Here is a 24,925-nt window from a genome sequence, read left to right as displayed (position 1 = left end):
TGAATGCTTTACTAAACCTGAAGGAAGCCCTTTATAAACAAAAGCCCTTTATAAACAAAAGCTCCCCTTCCCAAGTGAATCTTTTGGTAAATTTCATGCCATGTAAAAATACAATCATCAAGGCACTAAACCTTAGTTTAGTTAACAATGTTTGGAGATAAACATTCCTCAAAGGTGCCTTAGTCAATGACCTCATTACCTTTTTCTCAACCTTTCCTTCACATTTTCTATACTTAGGGATTTGTGCAAAAAAAATGTAAAAAGAGGACTTTAAAAGTCCATTTTGCAAATCCATGTGACATACTTTTGGTTACAAATTGTCTTCATTATTACATACACATATTTTAGTTGGCATGTAAAGAAATAATATGCAAAGTAATAACATTCATGAAATTTCTTAGGGAACTTCAATGCACATATAAATGCTCAAGATCACTTGCATTTAGGGCCTATTAAAAAAACCATTTTTCTATACATTTTCATATAACATACACCCTTTTTCTATTAAATTATGAACACTTCATTTAGATGGCATCCTTTTATATATAAAAACTATGCATTTATAGATTTTTGAGCGATACCCCTCCCAAGTGAAATATTTGGTAAATTTCATGCCACATAAAGATACAATCATCAAGGCACCAAACCTTAGGTTACTTCACCATGTTTGGAGAAAAACATTCCTCACATGTGCCTTAATGGATGACCCAATTACCTTTTTCTCAATCTCTCCTTAACATTTTGTACGTTTTATTTGGGAATGCAACAATGGTTGTCATTGTGCATTAGGAGATAGAGAAAGAGAGAGAGCCAAGTGATAATTTCTACCTTAGTGGCTATGAATGTTCAATTATCTAGCTTTCTTTCTATCATTAGATCCACACACTACCTACAATTTGCTAGGAGGCTAAACTAATCTTTTGTATGTTTGAAGGGAATAATGTCTTTGATGTTAGTGGCAAATGATTATTACGAAAGCTTTACTCTACCCAAATGTATTTTAGGATAGAAACTAATTAGAGGTCTTGGATTCTTTGATTTTGCATGAGAAAGGCCATGAGTAACAATACGCTCTAAGTATTAGTTGACCTATTTCTTGAAAATGGAACTATAACTACCTACAAAGTAGCATAGTGTTATTGCTTTGAAGCTTTCATCTTGAAACTATACATCATGGATGGAACTTTGAAAGAAAATGATTAAAGAGAAAGACATGAAGGAATGGAGGAATAGGAAACAATCAGTTTTACTAATGTTAGACTACACATTGAAAGTATGAAAGTTACAAAATATATGATCACAACCAAACTTAATTTAGATTTTTTCTATTCATGTATATCTTATATCAACTAAGGTCCCAGGATCAAATGGAAAATTTCTTTATTACATATTGAGAAAGCACTTCACTCTAGGGTATCATGTTTTGTTGATTCAAGAAGAGTGACATGCTAAACTAGACTGCTCTAAGAGTGATCTAAAGTTGAAGCATCTACCCATGTTCATTGAATCCATCCCTTGTGCCTTGGAGGCATCCCCAAACTTAATGACATTAGAAACATATGTTTAGGAAGAATGTACTCAAGTTTATTTCTATAGTGTGTGTAGCTTTCAATGTTGATGAAAAACATTTGTCAAGTCAACACAAAAACTTATACAGAAGCTATCAACCTTAACGATTTGCAAATGTCATCTCACAAAGACTAATACAGAAGTTGTCAACCTTAAGAATTTACAAATGTCATCTTGCATTGTGCAAGTTTTTGAGGCCAATTAGGGGTAAAGTGAGATTAGAAACAAAACTTCAAAGTATGAAAGCTTTCAACCTTACCAATTTGCAAATGTCACCCTGGAAGTTTTTAAGCCCAATTGTATTTAAACACATTTGACAGGATTTTACACGAACCAGAGAGAGCCTTGGTGTCACAGAGAGAGAGAAAATTGGTTGCTGTTTTTACGGTAACGCTCGGTTACTGAAGGCTCAAGAAGATGCGATCGATGCCTTCGGAGACAGCAGGAGACCAGCTTCGACGTTCAATAACGTGTGCAAGCAAGCAGCTGCTTTGGGTCCAGAGAAGGAAGAAGCAGAGTTCCTTCTTCGGTGCCGAATACGATCACTCATCAAAATCTGGGTCTTGCGTGTTGATGATGATGAGGGAAGCCATGGGCTGATTTGGGCCTTGCGGGGGCTGACCTGCTGGTGATGGTTGCCGCTGCTGACAAATGGAAATGTTGAGGAGAGTCGTAGGATAAGTAGGGACTATTATTAGTTGTTGTTGCTGCTGCTGTTGTTGTTTTGTCATCATTGATGTCTTTCAAGGTTTGCTGTATGTGGGACTCCGCTCGAATCCTGTCCACCGGGTCGTAGTAGTCATACGTCGCCCGCTCAGGTAGGTCCAGCTCTAACTTGAGCACGTTATCATCCCTGGCAGTGTCAATTTGCATCACAGATCAGAGTCAATGTTCTTTGACCGCACAAAAAGTTTTAGACAAATTCCCACTGTCAATTATCAAAACATCACGTCCTTCTGCACCCAACGGACCTCATACCTCGCTGGTTGCAGTTGGGGACAGGGGGCTGCTAGCTAGCTAGGTATGGCAGTTCCTGCCCACAGCAGAAGCTCATGATGTTGAACACTAAAGGGCAAAACCAAGGAAAAGAAGAGCCCCCTTTTCCCACGTGGACAAATGTCAAGAAGTTCTTATGTTATCTTAAGTAGGCAATGGTTTCAAATGTCAAATGAAGTTCAAAGATTTCTACTGCATGGGGTTAAACTTTATTATCAAAGGTAATAATGAAGTCCAGCCGGCAATGGATGCAACAATGATTGGAACGAGCAAAAAAGCCAACAAGCCAATAAAAGGATACACTCCAATAGAGATGCAGTTGACACGCTCCAATAGGGATGCCTAAGCACCAATTTCTAGAATACCATTTTGGGGACCTGCTAGGATCCTTTGGTAGCACTAAACTCTGTGGATGATTTGCCCTTACACAATATTTCAAGACTGATAAGTCGACTTCAGCATTTGAGTAGTTTCTTGATACATTTGCCCTTAGACAATATTTTAAGACTCATAATTTGAAGATTTCTCGTCCTTAAAATAACAAGGGCATCAAAAATGGATAAACAGGATTTGAAGGGCAAAGTCACCAGAAATAGAAAGTGAAGGGTGCACACAACAAACTTCAAATAAGTGGGGACTTAAAAGACTGTAGACAGAATACTCCTGCCTTACATGTAAAGGTCGTGCCATCTAAATTCTAGAGATTGTTCTATTTCGCAAGTTAAAAAGAGGACAAAAATCTTGAAAGTGGATGTTGTTTCTTCTGCCTATTAATGAGACCCCATTGAAACACCAATTATCTAGAACATTGTAACATATGCTACATACTGAAGGAGTCCTTTATTGCCCCAATATATAAATGTAGTTGAGTCCTTTACTTCCCAACCATATAGATGTCTTCCAAAGCTGTCATGAAGAAAAGCCATTAAGGCTAGGTTCAAACTTGGCGGATGAAGCCCAAGGGGCAAATCCGCATGGCAGATGATGGTTGATTTGTTTGCCATTAAAAAAGTTTGGTTGAGGGTAATTGCTTGCCCAACATTTCCATTGACAGATACCTTCCTAAAACTCATAAGTCCATTGAACTTGGGTCACACTATACAAAGAAGAACCTTTATGGATGGTGTACACTTGGGGTGTTGTCGCACCAAGCTACTTAACTTTAAACTATAGATAATAATCATATATATAGTAAGGGACTGAGGACTATATCATGTGAGGTGTTTTGACTTCTAGAAAGTTATAGTAAGTTGTGGCGTGTCCCTACTCTTATAATTGGTGATGAAAGAGAAAACTAGGAGGATGAATGGACAATTAGATGGGTTTGAATAGCCACCCAAGAAGATGACATGACAAGCCGTCTAGCAACTAGTAGAAAAAAGATGTGCTCATGCTCCATCTCACAAAGAATCTCTGTCTCTCAAGAAGGATGGAGGATCATGAGCTGATTTTGATCAGAAAGTGTCACAACTCTATAGAAACAGAATTTGTATCCTTTTTCATTAATTTGTCTATATAATGATTTATTAAATTTATTTCCTTTGCACTAATTAGATATAAAGAAAAGTGCATTGGAGCTGGCCACTGATGAGTGGTCACAGGTTATGGTGGACCCACGCGGTGGGTTAGAGAAAAGATAGTTCACACTTCCACCTATATGACCCGATTGGGCGCCTGTGACTAGAACTCACGCATATCAGGGTTAGACTCGCACACAGAAAGGATTGATGCCTTGAAGTGTGGGCTAGATCCACCAGAACAGACAGTTACAATCAACAAGATGGCATGATCATGAAATACTTGTATAATGTGCATGTGTGGGCTGAAAGCTTGAAATGCACATTTCTTTGCATAGGAAAGTCACATGAAGATTCGGATACCATTTTTGCGATGTACACGGAAAAAGCTTTCATATGATACCCATATTGGGGGGGTCCCTAAATTTTAGGAGATCCCTAAATTTTAGGAGCCTCGAATTAGCCTAAAAATGCTAGTCCTAAAAAATAGGGATGTCATTCTAAAAATAGTAAGTTCTGTACTCTGACTGTGCTTACTAAATTTGGTTGTTTCTATTCTTGACAGTATTCAACCCAAAAAGGAAGGCCATAGAGAAGAGACAAGTGTCAAGACACTTGTCACACAAGTTTTCAAGTGTCCCACCACTTGTCACATCTCATGACATGTGGCTGGACACTTGTCTTGTGCTACTCCACTTTCCCCTTTTGTACTAGCTCTCCCCTCTCCTATAAATAAGAGCTCGTTTTTCTTCATTGATCATCATTTTTCTTTGCTGTAAACTCATGTACAGCACCCACAGATAGCCAGAAACTGGTCCCATCCATCCCCATCATCATCCCCCACTTCTCCATTATCAAATTCCTCCATATTCCCTATTCTATTATTGTTGTTTTACAAGACAGCAAGCCTGTAAATTCATTACAGCACCTCCTTCTCGAGCTCTTTCTTCCATTTTAGCTACAAGAAGCAAGCCCTATCCATGTACTGCTGATCAACGATGGAGAAAAGCTGATTTCCCCTTTTTCTTCTCTCATATTGTAAAGAAATCAGTTCTTATCATTGCATAATAGATAATGCATGTGTGTTTGTACATCTTTGCATGATCTTGTGAGAGTGAGAATTACCTTTTTCTCACTCTCAGGTTGAGAGTAACTGAGCTCTTCCCTAAGGGACTTGGGTTGAGCAGAAATACATTCCTTCGGGGGGGGGTTGCCCATCTTCAACCCTCAATTTTGTCTCCATTACTTTTACATTTTCATGGCTGTAATTTTGTGAGCAATTTTCATTTTCAGCTTTAAGTGTTCATTCTCTTTTATATTAAATCTCGAAAACAAGCGAATATCATAATTGTTAAGCATACTACGTTGTTCGGGGCGATTACAGTGGTATCAGAGCTTTGGCTCGGTCCTCACTCCCAACACTGGTAGTACTTACAACTATAAGTTTGTTTGTTTTCAGCCCTTGCATTGAGTGCTTGTGCATATTTTTTTTCTTTAGTCTCAATGGATCAATCGAGTGCTATCCTTCAAGCCATTCAAAGTCTTAGAGAGGAGAATCAGCAAATTCGTGAGCAACTTCTCAAACTAGAAAAAGTTGAGAATCCCAAAGAATTCAAGGAAAGAAGCCCATCTACTTTAAGGAAACAAAGCCATACCAATGAAAGAAGCCGATCAAGAAGTCCAACTACTTCTAAGAGGCAGTCCCATTCTACTTCAAGAAAGAGATCGTGTCGAAGCTCATCCTCTTCTTCAAAGTCATCTGGCGCCTATTCTGATGGATCCTCTTCTAGTAATGAAGAGTCACACCCTTCTCGTGGAAGACCTCATCATCGTCAAAGGCGTCGACATTCTTCACCCTCGTCTCCATCTTCATCCCCATCAAGCACTTTATCATCTTCAACCTCAAGATCCGAGCATGGACGAAGGCATAAGAAGAAGAAGAAGACTAAGTCACTATCTCAACTTGAAAAGAAGATCAAGTTCAGTATGTATGATGGTTCCCGAAATCCTAATCTTCTTCTGAAGTTTATTCGTCAATTTCAAATTTTGTATGGTCGTGACAAGTATAAAGAAAAAGAAAAGATTAAGTTTGCAGCTTTACATTTAACCGACTTAGCCCATACTTGGTGGACGGGGTTGGAATATGACCATGCTGCCCCAAAATCATGGCGGTCCTTTGTTTGCCTGATACAAAGCTAATTTCTTCCTGTTCATTTCAAAAGAGATGTAAAAATGGAATGGGATCGGCTTTGGCAAAGGAAAAATGAGTCACTTGGTGACTATACCAAGAGATTTTGGGAGCTACTTTTGAAGGTCCAATATTTCAAGAAGATCAGCAGTTCGGAAAAGCTTAGGAAGTTTCAAGGAGGTTTGCATTTTAAACTTCGTATTGCTCTTAATCATTATCATTGTTCTAGTCTCAGGGAACTCATTGACCATGCTGAGACATGGGAAATGGAGCACAATGGCAACAAATCATTCCAAAAGAATGATAAGAAGAGAGTAGCTGATGATGAGGAGTATTCAGCCCCAAATGAAGGACAAAAACAGTGGCAAAAGTAGCCATCAAATCAAAAGAAGATGAAGTCCTATGCACCTCCTAATGCTCCTCAATTTCGCTCCAATCTATACCCACAAGCAAAGCAACTTTCCGAAGAAGAAAAGCAACGCTTCATGAAAGAAGGGAAGTGCTTTAAATGTGGACAAACAGGCCACATAGCGAAGCCATGTCCAAACAAGGGACAAAGCAAGGTTTCTGACAACAAGCCTAAGTCGCCAGTGAAAATCAATGCTATCAGTGATGTAGTTGCAAACACAACTCACACTCCAGAGACGCGCAAATTATTAAAAGCTTGGGGACAGTTACAAGGTAAGCAAGCACTATTCTTGATAGATCTTGGGGCGAATGAAAATATCATTTCCTTGCAATTAGCTAAAGAGCTTGGATTAAAGAATGAAGAGATGGACACTCCGGCAGAAGTTCGCCAAGCTTTAAATGCTGATGAAGGTGACACAGTGAAGACTGTGATACTCTACATTGGCAAGCTCAAGTTTCAAATTCAAGGCTACAATGACGAAGATACCTTCTGTATCGGAGACCTTGATGGTTGCGATGTGATTCTTGGCATGCCCTGGAATCATAGAGTAGATTCAACCATCTTCTCTCAGAAAAAGAAGATAGAACTCACCAATAAAGGCAAGAAGTACGAGATCCAAGCTGGAGTTTCTGGAAACACCATACCTATGGTAAGCCATATGCAAGGCTCTAGAGCAATTAAGGATTGTGTTCAATGTTGTCTGCTTTATGTCACTGATGTAAAAGATAATATGAATGCTGAAAACCAAGAGCAACTTCAGCTCTTGGAAAAGTATAAAGATTGCTTTTCGGAAGATCTTCCTTATCAGCTTCCCCCAGAAAGGCCAGAAGACCATCATATTGATATTATCCCGGGCAGTTCTCCTCCTAATATAGCACCATACCGTGTGAGCCGTCCTCAACAAGAAGAAATCAGAAAGCAAGTCGAAGACCTACTCAACCGTGGGCTAATTAGGCCAAGTAGCTCACCATTTTGTTCACCAGTTCTTCTTGTTCAAAAGAAAGATGGCACATTCAGAATGTGCATTGATTATCGAGCCCTCAACAAAATCACTGTGAAGAATCGGTTTCCTATTCCCAGAATTGATGACATTTTGGATCGTCTAGGAGGCTCAAAGATTTTCAGCCGCATTGATCTAAAGAGTGGTTATCATCAAATTAGGGTAATACCACAAGATGTACACAAAACTGCTTTCCGCACTTCATACGGTCTTTATGAATTCTTGGTGGTTCCTTTCGGATTAACCAATGCACCAGCCACCTTTAATCGAATGATGGAGCGCATCTTCAGAGAGCATCGACAATATGTCGGTACTTTCTTTGATGATATTCTTGTCTTTAGCAAGAATGAAGAGGAGCATCATCAACACTTGGAAATTGTTCTACAATTACTACAACAAAATCAACTCTTGGTAAATGGTAAAAAGAGTGAATTTTTCATGCATAAAATAAATTACCTTGGGCATGTCATCTCTTCTGAAGGGATTCAGATGGATCCTGAAAAGATCAGGATAATCCAAGAATGGCCTCATCTTCGTGATGTACATGAGGTGCGATCGTTTCTTGGCTTATGTTCTTATTACCGCCGCTTCATCAAGCATTTTGCACATATGGCTTCTCCACTTCATGACCTTACAAAGAAGAAGATCTCTTTCCAATGGAAGGAAAAAGAGAAGGCAGCCTTCACAAGGCTGAAAGCAGCTCTTACTTTTGGACCTGTTCTTATCATTCCAGATCTGGTAAAACCATTTGTGGTGGAAGCAGATGCTTGCGGTGATTGTATTGGTGCAGTGCTAAATCAAGAAGGCCATGCCGTAGCCTTTGAAAGCCGCCGTCTAAATGATGTGGAGAAAAGGTATGACATTTATGAAAAGGAGCTCTTAGCAGTGGTTCATGCTTTAAAGATATGGAAACATTATCTTTTAGGCAATGAATTCCTTATTAAAACCGATCATCAAAGCTTGAAGTATTTCAAGACTCAAAAGCATTTGCAGGAGAAACATGCAAGATGGGAAAATTTCTTGTCTATGTTTCATTTTCAAATTATGTACACTCCAGGGAAACAAAATGTAGTTGCTGATGCACTTTCTAGAGTGCCTCGCATTGCAACTATTACAGTGGCTCATCATGAAGATTTTCAAACGATGAAGAATACTTATGATGAAGATACTGATTTTGCAGCAATTTGGTCAAATTTACAGCAAGGAGATTCTCATCCAGATTATTCCATCAAAGACGGTTACCTTCTCATGAACAATCGCCTTTGTGTCACTCTTCATGTTCGACAAAAGGTGCTTAAAGAAAGTCATGAACCCCCTTATGCAGGGCATAGAGGGAGGGCAGCCACTCTAAGTGCAATTGAGCGCTACTTTTATTGGCCAACATTACGAAAAGATACACATAACTTCATTGAGGCTTGTCTGGTATGCCAAAAATCCAAATATGATAGGCAGAAGATTCCAGGATTGTTGCAACCTCTTCCAGTGCCCAAAGATCTATGGGAATCTATCACAATGGATTTCATCTCAGGTATTCCAAGAACACCTCAAGGTCATGATATGATTTGGGTTATAATTGATAGATTCAGCAAACAATCACATTTTATTCCATGTCATAAAACATTGAAATCCGCACAAGCTGCAAGACTTTTCATTCAACATATCTTCAGATTACATGGTATGCCTTCTGAGATCATTTCAGATAGAGACTCCAAATTCACAAGTAACTTTTGGCGTGCTTTATTTGAGAATTTGGGAACCACTTTAAAGTTCTCCTCAGCTTTTCATCCTCAAACTGACAGCCAAACAGAGGTGATGAATCTCACTCTTTTGGATATGTTGAAAGCTTATGTTAGTGAACATAAGTCACAATGGGAGAAATATCTTTCATTATTGGAGTTTGCTTACAACAATACAGTGCACTCATCCACAGGGAAAGCTCCAAATGAAATAGTACAGGGTAAAGTGATTCCTCCTCCAATTATTCGCACTAAAGATAAGATTTTTGCTGCTGATGAGTTTGCTTTAGATTTAAAAACCACAATGGATCAAGTTCGAGCCACTATCAAAGTTTCCCAAGAGCGACAAAAGAAGCAAGCAGATAAACGAAGAAGACATTTGGCTTTTGAAAAAGGTCAATATGTCTTGCTAAAGTTTGATAAAAGCAGGCTCAAACAAGGTTCTAGTCAAAATTCATCTTTTCCAAAGCTCTCCAGTAGATACTTTGGACCCTTCAAAGTGATTGAGAAAATAAATGAAGTTTCTTATCGACTTGAGCTTCCTACTCATTGGAAAATACACAATGCTTTTCATGTAAGTTTGCTAAAACCTTACATAGGACCAGAACCAAAGGAACCCATTACTGAAGATCCCCCAGAAGTTGAAGAAACAGAGCAACTCTTGGAACCTGAAAAGATTTTGTTTCTCAAGGATTGAACCACGAGAAGTGACCTTGTAACACGAAAATTCTTACTAAAATTCAAGAATCTACCCACAACAGATGCACAGTGGGTAGATGAAAAATTCATGAAGGATTACCCAAATATTCTACAGCAATATCAAGAAGCTTTTCAGCTGAGAACAGCTGAATAAAAGCCAGAGGGCTGTCACAACTCTATAGAAACAGAATTTGTATCCTTTTTCATTAATTTGTCTATGTAATGATTTATTAAATTTATTTCCTTTGCACTAATTAGATATAAAGAAAAGTGCATTGGAGTTGGCCACTGATGAGTGGTCACAGGTTATGGTGGACCCACGCGGTGGTGGATTAGAGAAAAGATAGTTCACACTTCCACCTATATGACCCGATTCGGCGCCTGTGACTAGAACTCACGCATATCAGGGTTAGACTCGCACACAGAAAGGATTGATGCCTTGAAGTGTGGGCTAGATCCACCAGAACAGACAGTTACAATCAACAAGATGGCATGATCATGAAATGCTTGTATAATGTGCATGTGTGGGCTGAAAGCTTGAAATGCACATTTCTTTGCATAGGAAAGTCACATGAAGATTCGGATACCATTTTTGCGATGTACACGGAAAAAGCTTTCATATGATACCCATATTGGGGGGGTCCCTAAATTTTAGGAGATCCCTAAATTTTAGGAGGTCCCTAAATTTTAGGAGCCTCGAATTAGCCTAAAAATGCTAGTCCTAAAAAATAGGGATGTCATTCTAAAAATAGTAAGTTCTGTACTCTGATTGTGCTTACTAAATTTGGTTGTTTCTATTCTTGACAGTATTCAACCCAAAAAGAAGGCCATAGAGAAGAGACAAGTGTCAAGACACTTGTCACACAAGTTTCCAAGTGTCCCACCACTTGTCACATCTCATGACATGTGGCTGGACACTTGTCTTGTGCTACTCCACTTTCCCCTTTTGTACTAGCTCTCCCCTCTCCTATAAATAAGAGCTCGTTTTTCTTCATTGATCATCATTTTTCTTTGCTGTAAACTCATGTACAGCACCCACAGATAGCCAGAAACTGGTCCCATCCATCCCCATCATCATCCCCCACTTCTCCATTATCAAATTCCTCCATATTCCCTCTTCTATCACTGTTGTTTTACAAGACAGCAAGCCTGTAAATTCATTACAGCACCTCCTTCTCGAGCTCTTTCTTCCATTTTAGCTACAAGAAGCAAGCCCTATCCATGTACTGCTGATCAACGATGGAGAAAGGCTGATTTCCCATTTTTCTTCTCTCATATTGTAAAGAAATCAGTTCTTATCATTGCATAATAGATAATGCATGTGTGTTTGTACATCTTTGCATGATCTTGTGAGAGTGAGAATTACCTTTTTCTCACTCTCAGGTTGATTGTAACTGAGCTCTTCCCTAAGGGACTTGGGTTGAGCAGAAATACATTCCTTCGGGGGGGGTTGCCCATCTTCAACCCTCAATTTTGTCTCCATTACTTTTACATTTTCATGGCTGTAATTTTGTGAGCAATTTTCATTTTCAGCTTTAAGTGTTCATTCTCTTTTATATTAAATCTCGAAAACAAGCGAATATCATAATTGTTAAGCATACTACGTTGTTCGGGGCGATTACAGAAAGACACACTAGAGTCCCAAGAGAGGATTGCCTAGAGTATAAGGATATGTATGGGAGTTCACATACAAGAGCTCCATGAGACATTAGGGATTACCCAATATGCAGGTCTCACAAATTATTTTTATAAGTATCTCAAGAGTAGGCAATGATGACCCCGTCAAATTTCTCTAGGTGTAGCAAAATCACAAAATTTAGATGATCAAAATAAGCATGCCAATGCTTTACATGTGAAACAACCTATGAATTTGTTAGGTTAGGATTCAACAGCATGTGCACACTCACACACACTCACTGTGAACAAGTGAACAACAAGAGAGAAGAGAGTGTTGGAAAGTTATATCCATTATGTGAGAATAAATGAAAGTACAATTTCTAAGGTACTAAGTACCACTCCCACTGCCAAAGGCGTTCACACGGGGAAAAAAACCCTTCTACAACTAGAATTTAAAAAGTGCCCATGGGATAAAGGAATGTTCACACTAGGATGTAGGAGGAACATGATTAGTGTAACAAACCTCCCTCGAGTGAATAATGTGAACATATACAAGGAATAGACAGATTAATCCCCAAATGGTATCAAGCCTAGAGCCTTGCGAAAGGCTTCAAACTTCTCTCTAGAGAGGGCTTTCATAAACACATTTACCAAGTTGTCTTGTGTAGGAACATAAACCAAGTCAATCTCCCTTGCATTGAGCCTTTCTCTTACATAATGATAATGCACCCCAATGTGCTTAGTGTGAGCATGAAAAACTAGATTTCTCACAATTGCCATGGCACTTCTATTAGTATAGATAGGAGTGGATGACTGCTGTCCCACACTAAGATTAACCAAAAGGCATTTGAGCTATACACATTCCAATGTAGCTGTAAATGCTGCCCTGTATTTAGCTTCATAGCTAGATGTGGCCACTGTAGCCTACTTCTTGCTCAGCCAAGAACGCCAAGCATGAAACAATTGCCACTAGTCGACACTTATGTCATAACAACCAATCCAATCACTGTTTGTAAATGCATGCAAGCAAAGAGTAGTGCCTTTAGGATAAAAAAGGCCCAATGTTTGAGTGTTTTTACGATAGCAAAAGACATGTTTAACTGCTTGCCAATGTGTAATACTAGGGCTGTGCATAAACCGTGCCAACTGAGAGACCCCAAACTGAATATCCGGCTATTTATTACACAAGTACAATAAAGAGCTAATAATCTGCTGATAAAGAGAAGCATAAAAATTTTTGTCTCAACAGGAGTAGAGATAGGCTTGCAATCTTGCATCTGAAAATGCTTTAGAAGTTGCCCAATGTACTTAGATTGTTGCAAAATAATGCCCCCTCAATTGCAGTAAACTATATGCCAAGATAGTAGTGCAAGTGACCAAGATTTGTCGTATCAAAAGCATGCTGCAATTCAGCTTCTAAGGCTGAAATATGTGTCTCATGAGGTCCAGTTACCAGCACATCCACATAAAGAATGAGAATCAAGAGGCTATCCCCATCTTTGCGGACATAAAGTGTGCTTTTAGTATGCGAATTACTGAAGCCAAGAGCAATCAAGTATGCATACATCTTCTCATACCATGACCTAGGTGCTTGCTTTTAATCATAGAGGGCCTCATGCAAATTGCACACTTTGCTTTCTGATCCTTTCTAAACAAAGCTAGGAGGTTGAGTGACATAAGCCTCCTCATGAAGATCATCATTTAGAAAAGCAGTTTTCACATCCAATTGATGCATATGGCAATTACAATGAGCAGCCAAAGCAATGGCACTGCGAATGGTGGTCATACATGAAGTGGGTGCAAATGTCTCATCGTAGTCAATCCCATGCTATTGAGCATATGCTTTGGCAATAAGATGTGTCGTGAAGTGATCAATGCTACAATCATATCTGCATTTCAATTTGTAAACCCACTTAGGGCCTATAGCATGCTTGCTAGCAAGCAAGTCACATAACTCCCATGTGCCATTTTTATCAATAGAGTTTAACTCTAATTGCATAGTTGCCATCCAATGTTCGTTTTGTAAAGCATCATTGATAGAAACAGGTTCTTCATTGCATGCAGTAGCTACAAGTGCTTGCACAACCAAGTTATCCTGTGCATGGTGAGTGGCTACTCTAGTTTTACTAGGAAGAGCAACGGGCTGTTTGCTGTCAGGTGATGTATCTAACAGCCATCTAGGGACTTTTTTAGCTTCCCGAATGGTAGTCTTCTCATTAGCCACTTCATAATCAGTAATGCCTTGATCAATGGGCTATAAATCAGGATGTTGTTCAACATGTGCTTGCTGCTGTAAACCGTCAATAGGTTGTTGAAATTGACCACAATCAAGTTTACTTTGCTGAAATAAAGATAACAAATTGTCAAACATTTCTATAGGCCCCACATTGGGCTGATTTTTGCAATCCATGAAGGGCTGACCAACATGTTCGGTGAATACCACATCTTTACTAACAAAAATCTTTTTTGTGGAGGGTTAGTATAAGCAACATTCTTTACTTTCTGCACTATAACTAATAAAAATGCATTTGATGTCCTAAGAGCTGCGTTACTAGTTAGGGGCTGAATCTTGGTAGAAATCAAACATTCGGGCCTTTTCTCCATATGAGAAAAAGGTGGATAAGTGTAAGAGACTCTTGATAATAAATAAAAGCTATTTTTCAGAGGACTGTAGGTGCTTTCAATAGAGGAAGATTGAGCACCATATTTTTGCTTTTTAGGCGAAGTAAACTAACATATTAAGATAACCAAACCGAGCATTCCATAACTAAGTGTCATCCATGATGGTGGCATCAACATGTAATATATCCTTTAATGCCCCTCTCATATAAATCAAGCTGATACAGTCCATTGTACAAAGTACCAGTGACAATGAGGGTATTCCTATTACTATAGTCATAGACAATGCATTGATCCATGTAAAATTTAACCACAAAACTAGCACATGCAATGGTGAAAACTGAAAGTGATTTTTTTAAAAATGCCTGGCACATACAAGATCTTTTCAAGCATGATAGTTTTCCCATCCATTGCAATAATGGAAATATGGCTAATGCCTTGAATGACATACAAAGCATTGTTTGCACATACAATGGAATCCCTCTTTTGTACATTTGCATATGATATAGCAAGTCATGAAAGGACATTATGTGCTTAGAAGCACCATTGTCAAAATACCATGTGTAAGAATTGAAAGACTATGCTCATGTGTAGAAGTATCATACAACAATGCATAACAAAGGCATAAGATTGACTAATGTCCAAGCTTGCTAAATATGCAGTGCATCCTTCGCATTTACTGAATTTTCAAGAACACTTATGCCCAATTGTTTCTTCTTTTCACTTATCCCTCTTTTCAATAATATGTCCTTTTTCTTGCAATGATTGCATCTCTTTTTCTTAGCACCATCATCCTTGGTGCTTGAGGAGTCCATAAAAGAAGTTGCTTTGCCTTTTCCCTTTGAGTTTGAGGGCTACCATGACTTCTTGCAAATGCTTGATTGTCCATATTTATATTAGAGTGATTTAATCTTGATTGCTCTTCTTGCAACAATAGTGATACCAATGCATCAAATATGTAAGCATTAGCATCTCCTTTTGCAAGTAAATGGAGTGTAGTGATAAAACTTTGATAAATATTAGGTAGACCAGCCAAGATCATAGATACAAGAGATGCATTGGAAATTATTTCGTTAATATTAGCAAGCTGCTCTGTAATGTCCTTGACACATATAATGTATGCATCCATAGAATCACATTCTATCATGTGCTTCATCTCAAGCTGCTTACGCAAATAGGCTACAAAAGCCTCTTTGCGCACCTCATACAACAAAGCAAGTTTATCCCAAGCATCCTTGGTTATTGTGCGTGATCGAATATGCAGAATAACTTGTTTCTTGCATGAGAGTGCAAAGCAAGTTTATCCCAAGTATCCTTGGCCATTGTGCACGACCGAATACGTGGAATAACTTATCTCTTGCACGAGAGTGTAATCAAAGCATGAACTTGGGCATCACACCTATCCCATTTCAATTGCTTTACTGTGGGACATGCAAGAGAAGCTAGAGTAGAAGATCCACTCATGATTGTGGATGAGCTAGAAAAACCAATGACATTTTGTGTAGCCAGGCATGCAGGTCTAACTTTTGAACCACATACATAATCCCAAAGTTGCTTAGCAACAAGTACATGCTTTATCATGTATGCCCACATGGGATAATTTATGTCATCTAATTTGTCTAAGTCCCTAGACATATTGAGCATATCATTTTGCCCTACCATTGCTTACCAAAATTTCTAGTTTTTTTGTAACTAGCTTTGCTGTCGAAACTACAAATGGAGACATAGCTCAAAACGATAGCAAAGAAAATACCCAAAACTCATAATTTATTCAAAAAATCGATGGTGTTGATGAAGAATTTGTAGTTGAAAGGGCTTCAATGTGTGCGAATGTCGTGGTAGAATGTGTAATTGGCCTCAATGTCGATGAATTTGGGAAAATTTCATAAAAGCCCCAAATTTAATCGATGAAATTGAAGCTCAAATGTGAAAAGTCCCAAATTTTGGTACGAGACAGCAATTTCTAAGCACCATGTGCAAAATCCCCAAAAATTTGGTGAGATTTTGGGTATTTAGGCAAAAGCCCCAAATTTTTTTGAAAAAATCGAGCTAAAATTGATGTCTGCTAAAAAATCCTCAAATTTTCATGCTTGTTAAGATGTTGCACATGGATAGGGATTTAATGTTACTTAAGATGAGCAAATATGATGATATGTTAAATTATTAAATGGTGAGACTGAGAGGGAAAGGCTATCTCGTCAGCAAAGTGTGTCGGGCCATGGGGGGTAGCGTGACGTGGTGAAGGCTGACGGGGACATGTGTGACGTTGAGGGACTGACGGCACTTGTCAGTAGGTCAGATGGTGTTGTCTTGGTCGAGACGAGAACGTTGGTCAGGGAAGTGCAACAAGTGTTGGTCGGGGCAGAGTGGCAGGTATTAGTCAGGGAAAGGGTGTACGTGATAGGCCAGGCGAGAGGATATACGGTCGGGGCAGATGGTCATCGAAGCAAACAGCCAAACTTTGAGGCTAACGGCACAAGTTAGAGAATGCAACAAGCAATTCAGCGATGATGATGAGCAGGGCAAATGCTACAATGACCAGTTGGGCAGACGACACTGATGACAAGCAGGCTGGTGCAGCTTTTAAGCTGCTGGAATACCATAATTTTTTGGGGCACCCTTCAACATCTATAAATAGATAGGCTGTCCACCATTTGCTTAATCCTTTTGTGCAGGCTGCTCAATCTTCCGTGCAGATTTCAACCATCAACCACATACCATTTGTCGTCTAGCCATCACCAATTGCAGCCCATCACTATCCAGCCCTAGGCACCCTATTTTCAGCTATTGCCTTGCTGTTTGGAGGTCTCCATCGGTTACATCATCATAGCACCCGATCCGCTTGCGTGTTCAGCATCTGGTGCTAGCTGACAGGCCATTGCCATCTCTCCCACCGGGCGATTGCTACAGTACTTGCGTTTTTGTTGTCCTGTAGGTTGCCTACATCTACACACACCTCTCTTGTTGTCGCCTAACAATACTCTACCATAGGTGACCAGTTTTCAGCCTTCTCTAGTAGTACACTATTGTGTTCACCAGATTTCAACCTCCGACTACTGTGTTTTGCTGACCAGCCAGCTGCCCTTCATTATTCAATACTCTCTCATCTCCAACTGGTGGTCACAATGCTTGGGATCCATGTCCGGTGGACGTCACTCTCATCATAATATCATATACAATGTACATGTGACATGAGACTCATGATAAGCAAACTAAATCAAAGATCATCATCATGATCTGAGGCTGCTCTAGTTGCTCTTGTTTGAAGTGCCAACCTCATCATCATGCGTATCATGAATTGCTGCATCTTCCTCAACATTAGCATGTGTCTCCTCTTCTTGCTGCATCCCCCACTCTGTGAATGGGTTGGGCTTTGTTGTTATACTGTTACATAACATCCTCAAATTAGTACTAACAAATACCATATCGTTTGCTCTCCACACCAAGACGACTTCTCTTCTTTGAAGCAACATGAGCATATATACTCCACAATTGCTCCAAACAAGAGGAGCTAATTGACTGACTCAAAATAAGATGGCCAGTTGTTGTAACTTAGGACCATCCGAACCATAGTCCTTCCGCTACAAAGCTGTCCTAATCTTACAACGATTCTTTTGTGCATCCCCACAATCAAAAGAACCCTGAAAGATCCTATAACATGAAAGCTTGTCTCTGATATTTCATCTAGTGCCATAATCAAACACTATATGAGGTAATATAAGTCTCCATGCATCCATAACCTTAGTGTCATTCTCTCGACCCTTGCCCTGGAACTCAAGATCCACAACAAATGTAGCTGTATGCATGAGTGAGCTATAGGAGTTTCACATCGCCACAACTAAATGGCGTATCTCCTCATATGCCTTATCATTTGGTGTCAACTCTTGCAATTTTTCATTTAGCCTATTCATAGCCTTATACACCTTGCCAATGCAAGGTTGCATAGCATCCACAACCCTCAATAAATGTATAATAGGTAATACCATAGCATCTATCCGCTTTACATCATCCCAAAAAGTGGAGTTATTTTCTTTCTCCAAGCATAAGATACTTGTAGAAATATCTGTCAATGCTGATGAGATGAACTTACCACCAAGAAATAACTGCCTCAAGGCACCACTGCATTCTTTTAATCTATCTAGCATCAAGAAGTTAACGGTAAATTTGGTATCAGAGGATTTTAAAAGTGTATTTTTGGACCGCAAAGAGAACTAATGGCAAATAAACCGATGATTCAAAACAAAGCTAACCATTTGAGCTTCTTGCTCTATGATAGGTGCAATCCATGATATGTTAGCAATATCCTTTAATAGGTTATTCAAGCAATGAGCCATACAATATGAAACTATGATATGCGGATAATATATGTGGATAATAGCACCTGCTGCTCTATTTCCGGCCTTCCCATCTGTAACAAATCCCACAACATACTTTGGGCTAATAAGCTCAATACCTGTAACCCACTTTGTTGCAAGTACATTTGTCGACTTTCCTATCCTCGAGGCATCATGTGAAGATATGAAATACATTTTCCCACGAGAATAAGCAACCATACTGTGAATGGATTGCTTGCATGTGTCACTCCAACCATCAACAATCAACAAAACTCCATCTTTAGTCCACAGGCTCTTTCTAGTCACTGTTGCTTACTCAACAAGGCGCTTTTCCTTGTCGAGCAAAGTGGTGCGTAAGGTCTCTAATGATGGAGATACAAACGAAGGGCCACACTTACCAATCTTCTTGCACATCAATTTAAAATACTCTGATCTGGCTACACGAAACTGAATGTGGTCATGATAGAAAAAATGTGCCATTGATGTATCCATCTCTTCCTTCTTGGGATCCCAACTAGCATCAAGTGTGCTTTGTCTATGTGCAACATGTGGTGTTGTTGATGCCATGGCTGATGCAATACCTGCAGTAGGTATGGAAGTAGCACTTTCTGATACTACTCATGCTCTAGACACATCTAATGAGGATGATGTCACAAAAGTTGCAAGGTTAGTGGTCTAGATGCAAGATAAACTTATTGACTTGCTACACAGTCTCACGAAGCTCCCTTTGCTTCTCCAAGGTCACATTAGGACAAAACTATATCTTTGAATTTGGCTCATGTAGGAGGTGAGCTCGTACCTAATTATGTATAAGATGAAACAAGTGGCAATTGGTATTCCATATTCTAATATTTTAGAAACTTTGAAAATCTAAAATCAATAAAAATTCGAAATAGAAATGCTCAATCCGATGGATTACCTTGTTTGCTCATCTAGTTTGCTTGTATGGGCAAAGCTTGCAAACCCATGGTCACGATCCTCCACCACTCAATGGGTGGTCAGCATTTACTTCTTCCCGCCATGACTAATCATCGGACCTTCTTCATCGATCATTGGCACGACGAAAGGGGCGGGAAGATGAAGCCATTTCACGCTGAAAGCTGAAATAAAAATGGCTGGAAAAAAGCCTAAAGGATTGGTTGCTACGAAGAGACTCAAGAGAAGGGAGAAGGCTCAAGACTCAAGTGAGGGAGAAATTGGGAACTTAGAACTTAGAAGAGAGAATGGAGAAGAATGGAGAAGAGAGAGAAGAGGGAAGTACAGGAAGAAGGAAGAAGAAAGTGAGAAATTGGAGAAGTAGGAAGAGAGATGAGAAGCCTGGAGTAATGGTGCTGGCAGCTACATGCGGTGGGAGCAAACCAGGGGATTGAAGGTTGGAGCAAACCAAATAGTAGTAGACCAAACAGAATGCTGCAAGTTGTGGAGGTTGGAGTGAAATGTGCAAGCGGGAGACGCAAGGGCAAGAGGCGATCGGGTAAGTGGCATGCCACGTGGTATTCCCTATCCAAAACGAGACAGGGAACGTTTCACAGTTTGGGGATGTAGTTTGGGGCGGATTCGTTCTGGGGATAGTGTTTCGGCGTGCTGGGAGGCCATTCCGGCTATTTCATGTTTCTATGGCTAGTTCAAATGCAATAGGATGGAGTTTGCAAGCATTGTCCACTGTAGTGTTAGGAAACTCCAAAGCATTGTCTTTGGTCTTGTGAGGCAGTGCTGTTGGTGTGGAGAGGGGCATGCCACATTCTCGATTGAGTGGCGTCTAGCCTAGGTTTTATCTCTCGGGGGGCCATTGGCTGACAGGTTGTTAGCAAGGGCCACCACTTACTATGTGAGGTTAAGATGAATGATACTATTATTCTTATCAAGGCAGGTTCCTGTGTTGTGGTTGGCTTGGAGATAGTACCCATTTGGTAGGTATTAGAGTCAAGAGCAAAGTGTTTGAAGGTATGAGGAGATCATTGGGAGCCTCACAGTTTGGCACATTTGCAAGGCATGCTATCAATTGGTTATGGGCAGCAAGTGCCTATCCACATATGCGACTTTGGCAGAGCTCTAGACCTCGATCATCCACTCCCTCCATGACCACTAGGATCAGGTGCAAGGTAACTCTCAAGCTTGTTTGGAGCTCCAATACCACTTCTTATGTACTTAGGGTGGTCATGATTTGTTCTTCACAATGCAAGGAGGCAACCCTAGGTAGCAATACTCTCCTCCTCTGTGGCTTCTATCCCCCATTCCCCTGTACTGCATTGAGAGGCTTGTATATATGATTCTAGAATGACTTTGAATGAGCTCCAGCTAGTTTGTTGAGGACATGTGCTTCATTGTAATTTCTTCCAAGTAATATAACCAGCTGCCTTTTTCATGTGAAAAAAAAAAGTAACTTCTTCCAAAGCACTTTGCCTAGAAGAAGACCCTTGACAACAAGCTTAACCAATAAAGCTTCACTCCAACTATTTGGATTGATGATCCCCTTGTATATATGATTCTAGAATGACTTTGTATGAGCTCCAGCTAGTTTGTTGAGCACATGTACTTCATTGTAATCTCTTCCAAGTAATATAACCAGCCGCCTTTTTCATGTGAAAAAAAAAAGTAACTTCTTCCAAAGCACCTTGCCTAGAAGAAGACCCTTGACAATAGGCTTAACCAATAAAGCTTCACTCCAACTATTTGGGTTGATCATCCCCCAAACAACCCTTGAATCAGAATGGTAACATCACAAGCCACATTTGCCCGAGCTAGGTTCCCATGAGACACTTTTTCTAGCTGATGCACAACCCAAAGAATGCCCAACAGAAAGTGATGTACCACATGGTCACAAGAAGAACCTAATTAGCAGCCACTATTTGGTCAAAGAAAGTTTCACAATGCCTCAATAAAGGAAACTTTGCCTAACGCCAGCTACTCCTCTGAGGTAATATCAATCCCCACATGACATCCAACATTGCTTACCTACACTGCAAACTCTATCTTGAAAATAGCTTCCACAATCATGGGATATGTTCTTGTAGAGAGGTGATCCTCTTGGATCATGAGAAAATGCCTTGAATTTGCCACTAGTGCTCTATGTCATAGGTCCTGTCTCATGTTGCTTTGGCCCTGCTGAAACTCTTTCCAAAGCTTCATACATTCATTGAGAGGATCCTCATAGGAAGCATCTAAGTCTCTCAGAACGGTATGGCTTCTCCGTTTGCCCTTTTTTCTGCTGTATCCTGCTATAGAACACATCTGGCCTCCTGTCTACAATCTCTGCTACGTTATGACGAGGAGCATATCCTCAGGATCAATGGAGTATGTGAATCCATCACCTCCGAATCCTGAATGTTTGGTTGTGCATCTTCCCTCACCTGCAAGGAAAAATCAATCCAGCCTGCTGACTGGCAGGGCCTTTGAAGCCAGAATCTAGGTAGTAGTATCTGTTGGGATAGCTACAAGAACTGGAGACATGGTTGCCATAACAAGCAACTGCAGAGTAAACACCCAGGAATCTGGATCAACCAAAGGAACTGAGATGCAGGTATCTCGATGGGAGATTGGGTGCAACTACCTTAGGTGCAGGTGACTAGGAAGTAGCTGCCCAGTTGTTAGATATATCTAAGGATTAAATTAGTGAAGCGGTATTAAGTAGTAGTTGTATACCCAAAAAGTACTAATAATTTGCACACAATCCATACCAAGTTACAAAAATGATAAAAGTAGATAAAAATGGGCATTGTAGAAAACTACATATTGAAAAATCTACTTCTTTATCACTACATATTGATCTTTTACAATGAACCCTTATAGTTTGAATTCTTACAAATATCTTGGATTTGATGTCCCTTGAGCCAAGAGTTGTAAAGCTTTCTGACACATGGGTCTACTTCGTCCGACAGCAGATGCAGGTCGTTGTAATGGGCCATTCTCAAATCCATTTACTGAATAATGATGATTAATTCTAAACACCCAAACCTCATTTTCATCATCCCAATGTACACGCTGCATAATTTTTGCCATTTCTTCAGGTGGAATGAATCTCTGGTTGCAGACATATTACATTTGTCTTATTCTCAGTGATGACTAGTTTTCAAGGAGAGTAAATTTTATTTAACACCTCAACAATATACACAAAGTTAAAAATGAACGGGATGATTTTCTGATTGAAGTGCACACACCACCTTTGTCTCATCCTCAATCATGGAAAAGAGGACTTGAATGCGTTGCATGGGATGGATTTCTAATTAAAGCAGACATTACACTTGTCTCATCCTCAATCATGAAAAAAAGAAAACAATTTCCTTTTTCGAGAAAGGAACTCTATTAGAATACCTCAGCAACAAACTATTTTTGTGGAGATGATTGTAATTAGCTAAATGTAATGAGGGTTACACGCAGTGTGAACATAGCCCATGTCAAAACCATTGGAAACAGAGAGAATTCCCATCCTAATCAATATCTAGGAGTCTAAGGCAGTCATAAAGTGATTGCCCCAGAGATCTCCTAAATAAAGTCAATGAATCAACAACCAAGTCCCCAAAGACCATAGGACTGCGAGATCTCCAATGGTTCAAAGCCTCCAGAACCTCACCCAAGTAAAAAAGTGGAGACATTCTCAAACTGGGAGGCAGGATGCCAAACTAAAAAACTTTCTGCTGAAACTATAAGAAAGGAATCAAGCTCTCAAATATGCCATCAATCTATCAAGAAGGCCATCAATCTATAGGAAAGTAATTGAGCTCTCAAATATGCCATCAATCTATCGAGAAGGCTACAGGCTGAACGGCAAAAGCAGAAAATGCGAGGAATAGTCTTCACGGGGGCATATTGCAGCTTTGACAAAACCAGAACTCACATGCCTCTCCTTGCACAAAGTGCCCCAGAGGGACCAAACATCTCCCAAAAAGTCTTTGCTGATGCTACAATAGTATTAACATGGTCCTTCATCCATGAAAAAAGAATAAATGCATGCAAGAGTGCTACTTCTGAACACCGTTCTATTGTTGCCTTGGCCTGAGCAGGTCTTCAGTAGCACGCTCAGTTTTTTGTAGCTTGATTCCATGCCATTTACTCATCCCGATGGCCTTCCATAGTTCCCACACAGAAACAGTGCCTAGAATAAGTGAGGAGGGAATAGTTGGGTGGGAGGAGATTTAATGCTTGAGATAGCATGAAAAGTTTGGGAAGAACATTGAGGAGAGGGCAGCAAACAAATGCCATATTTGGAAGATGCCAGATTGAGAAGGATGGGGAATAGATCAGGTCAAACAGTGCCCAAGCTCCAGCAACCACCCCCTTGAGTATGACTATGGCCATCCCTCTTATGAGCTAAGTTTACTAGGCTTTTTTTCCAAAGGTTAAATTTTAATTTTACAAATCGAAGGATCATGAAATTTCATCCACATGTTGTCTAGATGAGTAGATTTGACACACACATCAATTGGATTAGGGAATCAAGTATACTTAATAGGGAAAGCAAGAATTGATCATGCCTAATGCATGGTGTTGAGGAGGTGGAATCATGCATATTTCAATGGGAGGCTTTATGAGGTTAAGTTACATTCATGAAAGAAAAATGGAAGACATGGGCATTGAAAGAAATTGATGCATGCCTAGTGGCTTAATGGAAAATGGATGCACACTTAGCTCAATTACATACATGACCTTATGCTGCATAAGCTTAGATGATGGGTAGAGCAAGGTTAGATTCTTGAAAGATGACTCCATGTTGTTGTCTTTAACGCATAATAGGCTAGCTAATCATAGAATTATGATAGGTCTTGATATCTACATCAAGCATTATATATTGTTTAATGGAACCTAGGCTGATGGAGTCAAGTAGATCATATGAACACGAATTAGATAGGGTGGATAGAAGCATTTAACAAATAATGAAATCAAAAGGTTATGCATTTCGTTAGATAGGGTGAACGAAAGTACACTTACATGATAGGTAATGCATTTGCAAAATGATGCAATGATAGTATAAGATTTATTTCTCATATTAAGTTTAAATCTTAAAGGCTGAATTGGGGCCATCTTTAACATAATATTTATGTTCTTCAATTATTTCAAGTAATGTAAAAAGTTGCTAAGACCTTGGGAAAATATATACGGAGATTTTTTTGGGAAAGGATTGTATTCCATATCTTGGTTTGGTTTTCCCTTGATTTTATACTTGTAACAATTAAGAAGATTCCTCATTCTGATAAAAATATACAACAGTTGAATGAGGGAAGTGCTCACTCAGTCCGAAGATAAT

At 39.6% G+C, this 24,925-nt stretch overlaps 1 protein-coding gene across 4 annotated transcripts in view; it reads right to left on the bottom strand.

The window, feature by feature from the left end:
• Positions 1 to 1,665: 1,665 nt before the first annotated feature.
• The window catches only part of LOC148012563 (kinesin-like protein FLA10), a 108,943-nt gene continuing 85,683 nt past the window's right edge, over positions 1,666 to 24,925 (bottom strand). Inside the window, exons 10-11 of one of the 4 annotated variants that reach the window (XM_087669324.1) lie at positions 22,487 to 22,704; positions 1,666 to 2,422 (exon numbers count right to left, since the gene is read on the bottom strand). In XM_087669324.1, coding sequence (XP_087525450.1) covers positions 2,119 to 2,422; positions 22,487 to 22,704 — 522 coding nt within the window. In that variant the 3' untranslated portion in view covers positions 1,666 to 2,118. The remainder of the gene's footprint in view (positions 2,423 to 22,486; positions 22,705 to 24,925) is intronic. The other 3 variants (XR_015689074.1, XM_087669325.1, XM_087669326.1) reach the window with 3 other exon arrangements.

Source organism: Lygodium microphyllum, chromosome 27, assembly GCF_053477565.2.
Source record: "Lygodium microphyllum isolate KBCC chromosome 27, Lygodium_microphyllum_v1.1.10, whole genome shotgun sequence".
Lineage (NCBI taxonomy): Eukaryota > Viridiplantae > Streptophyta > Polypodiopsida > Schizaeales > Lygodiaceae > Lygodium > Lygodium microphyllum.
Note: the sequence above shows the minus strand (reverse complement) of the source record. Positions and strands in the feature narration are given on the sequence as shown.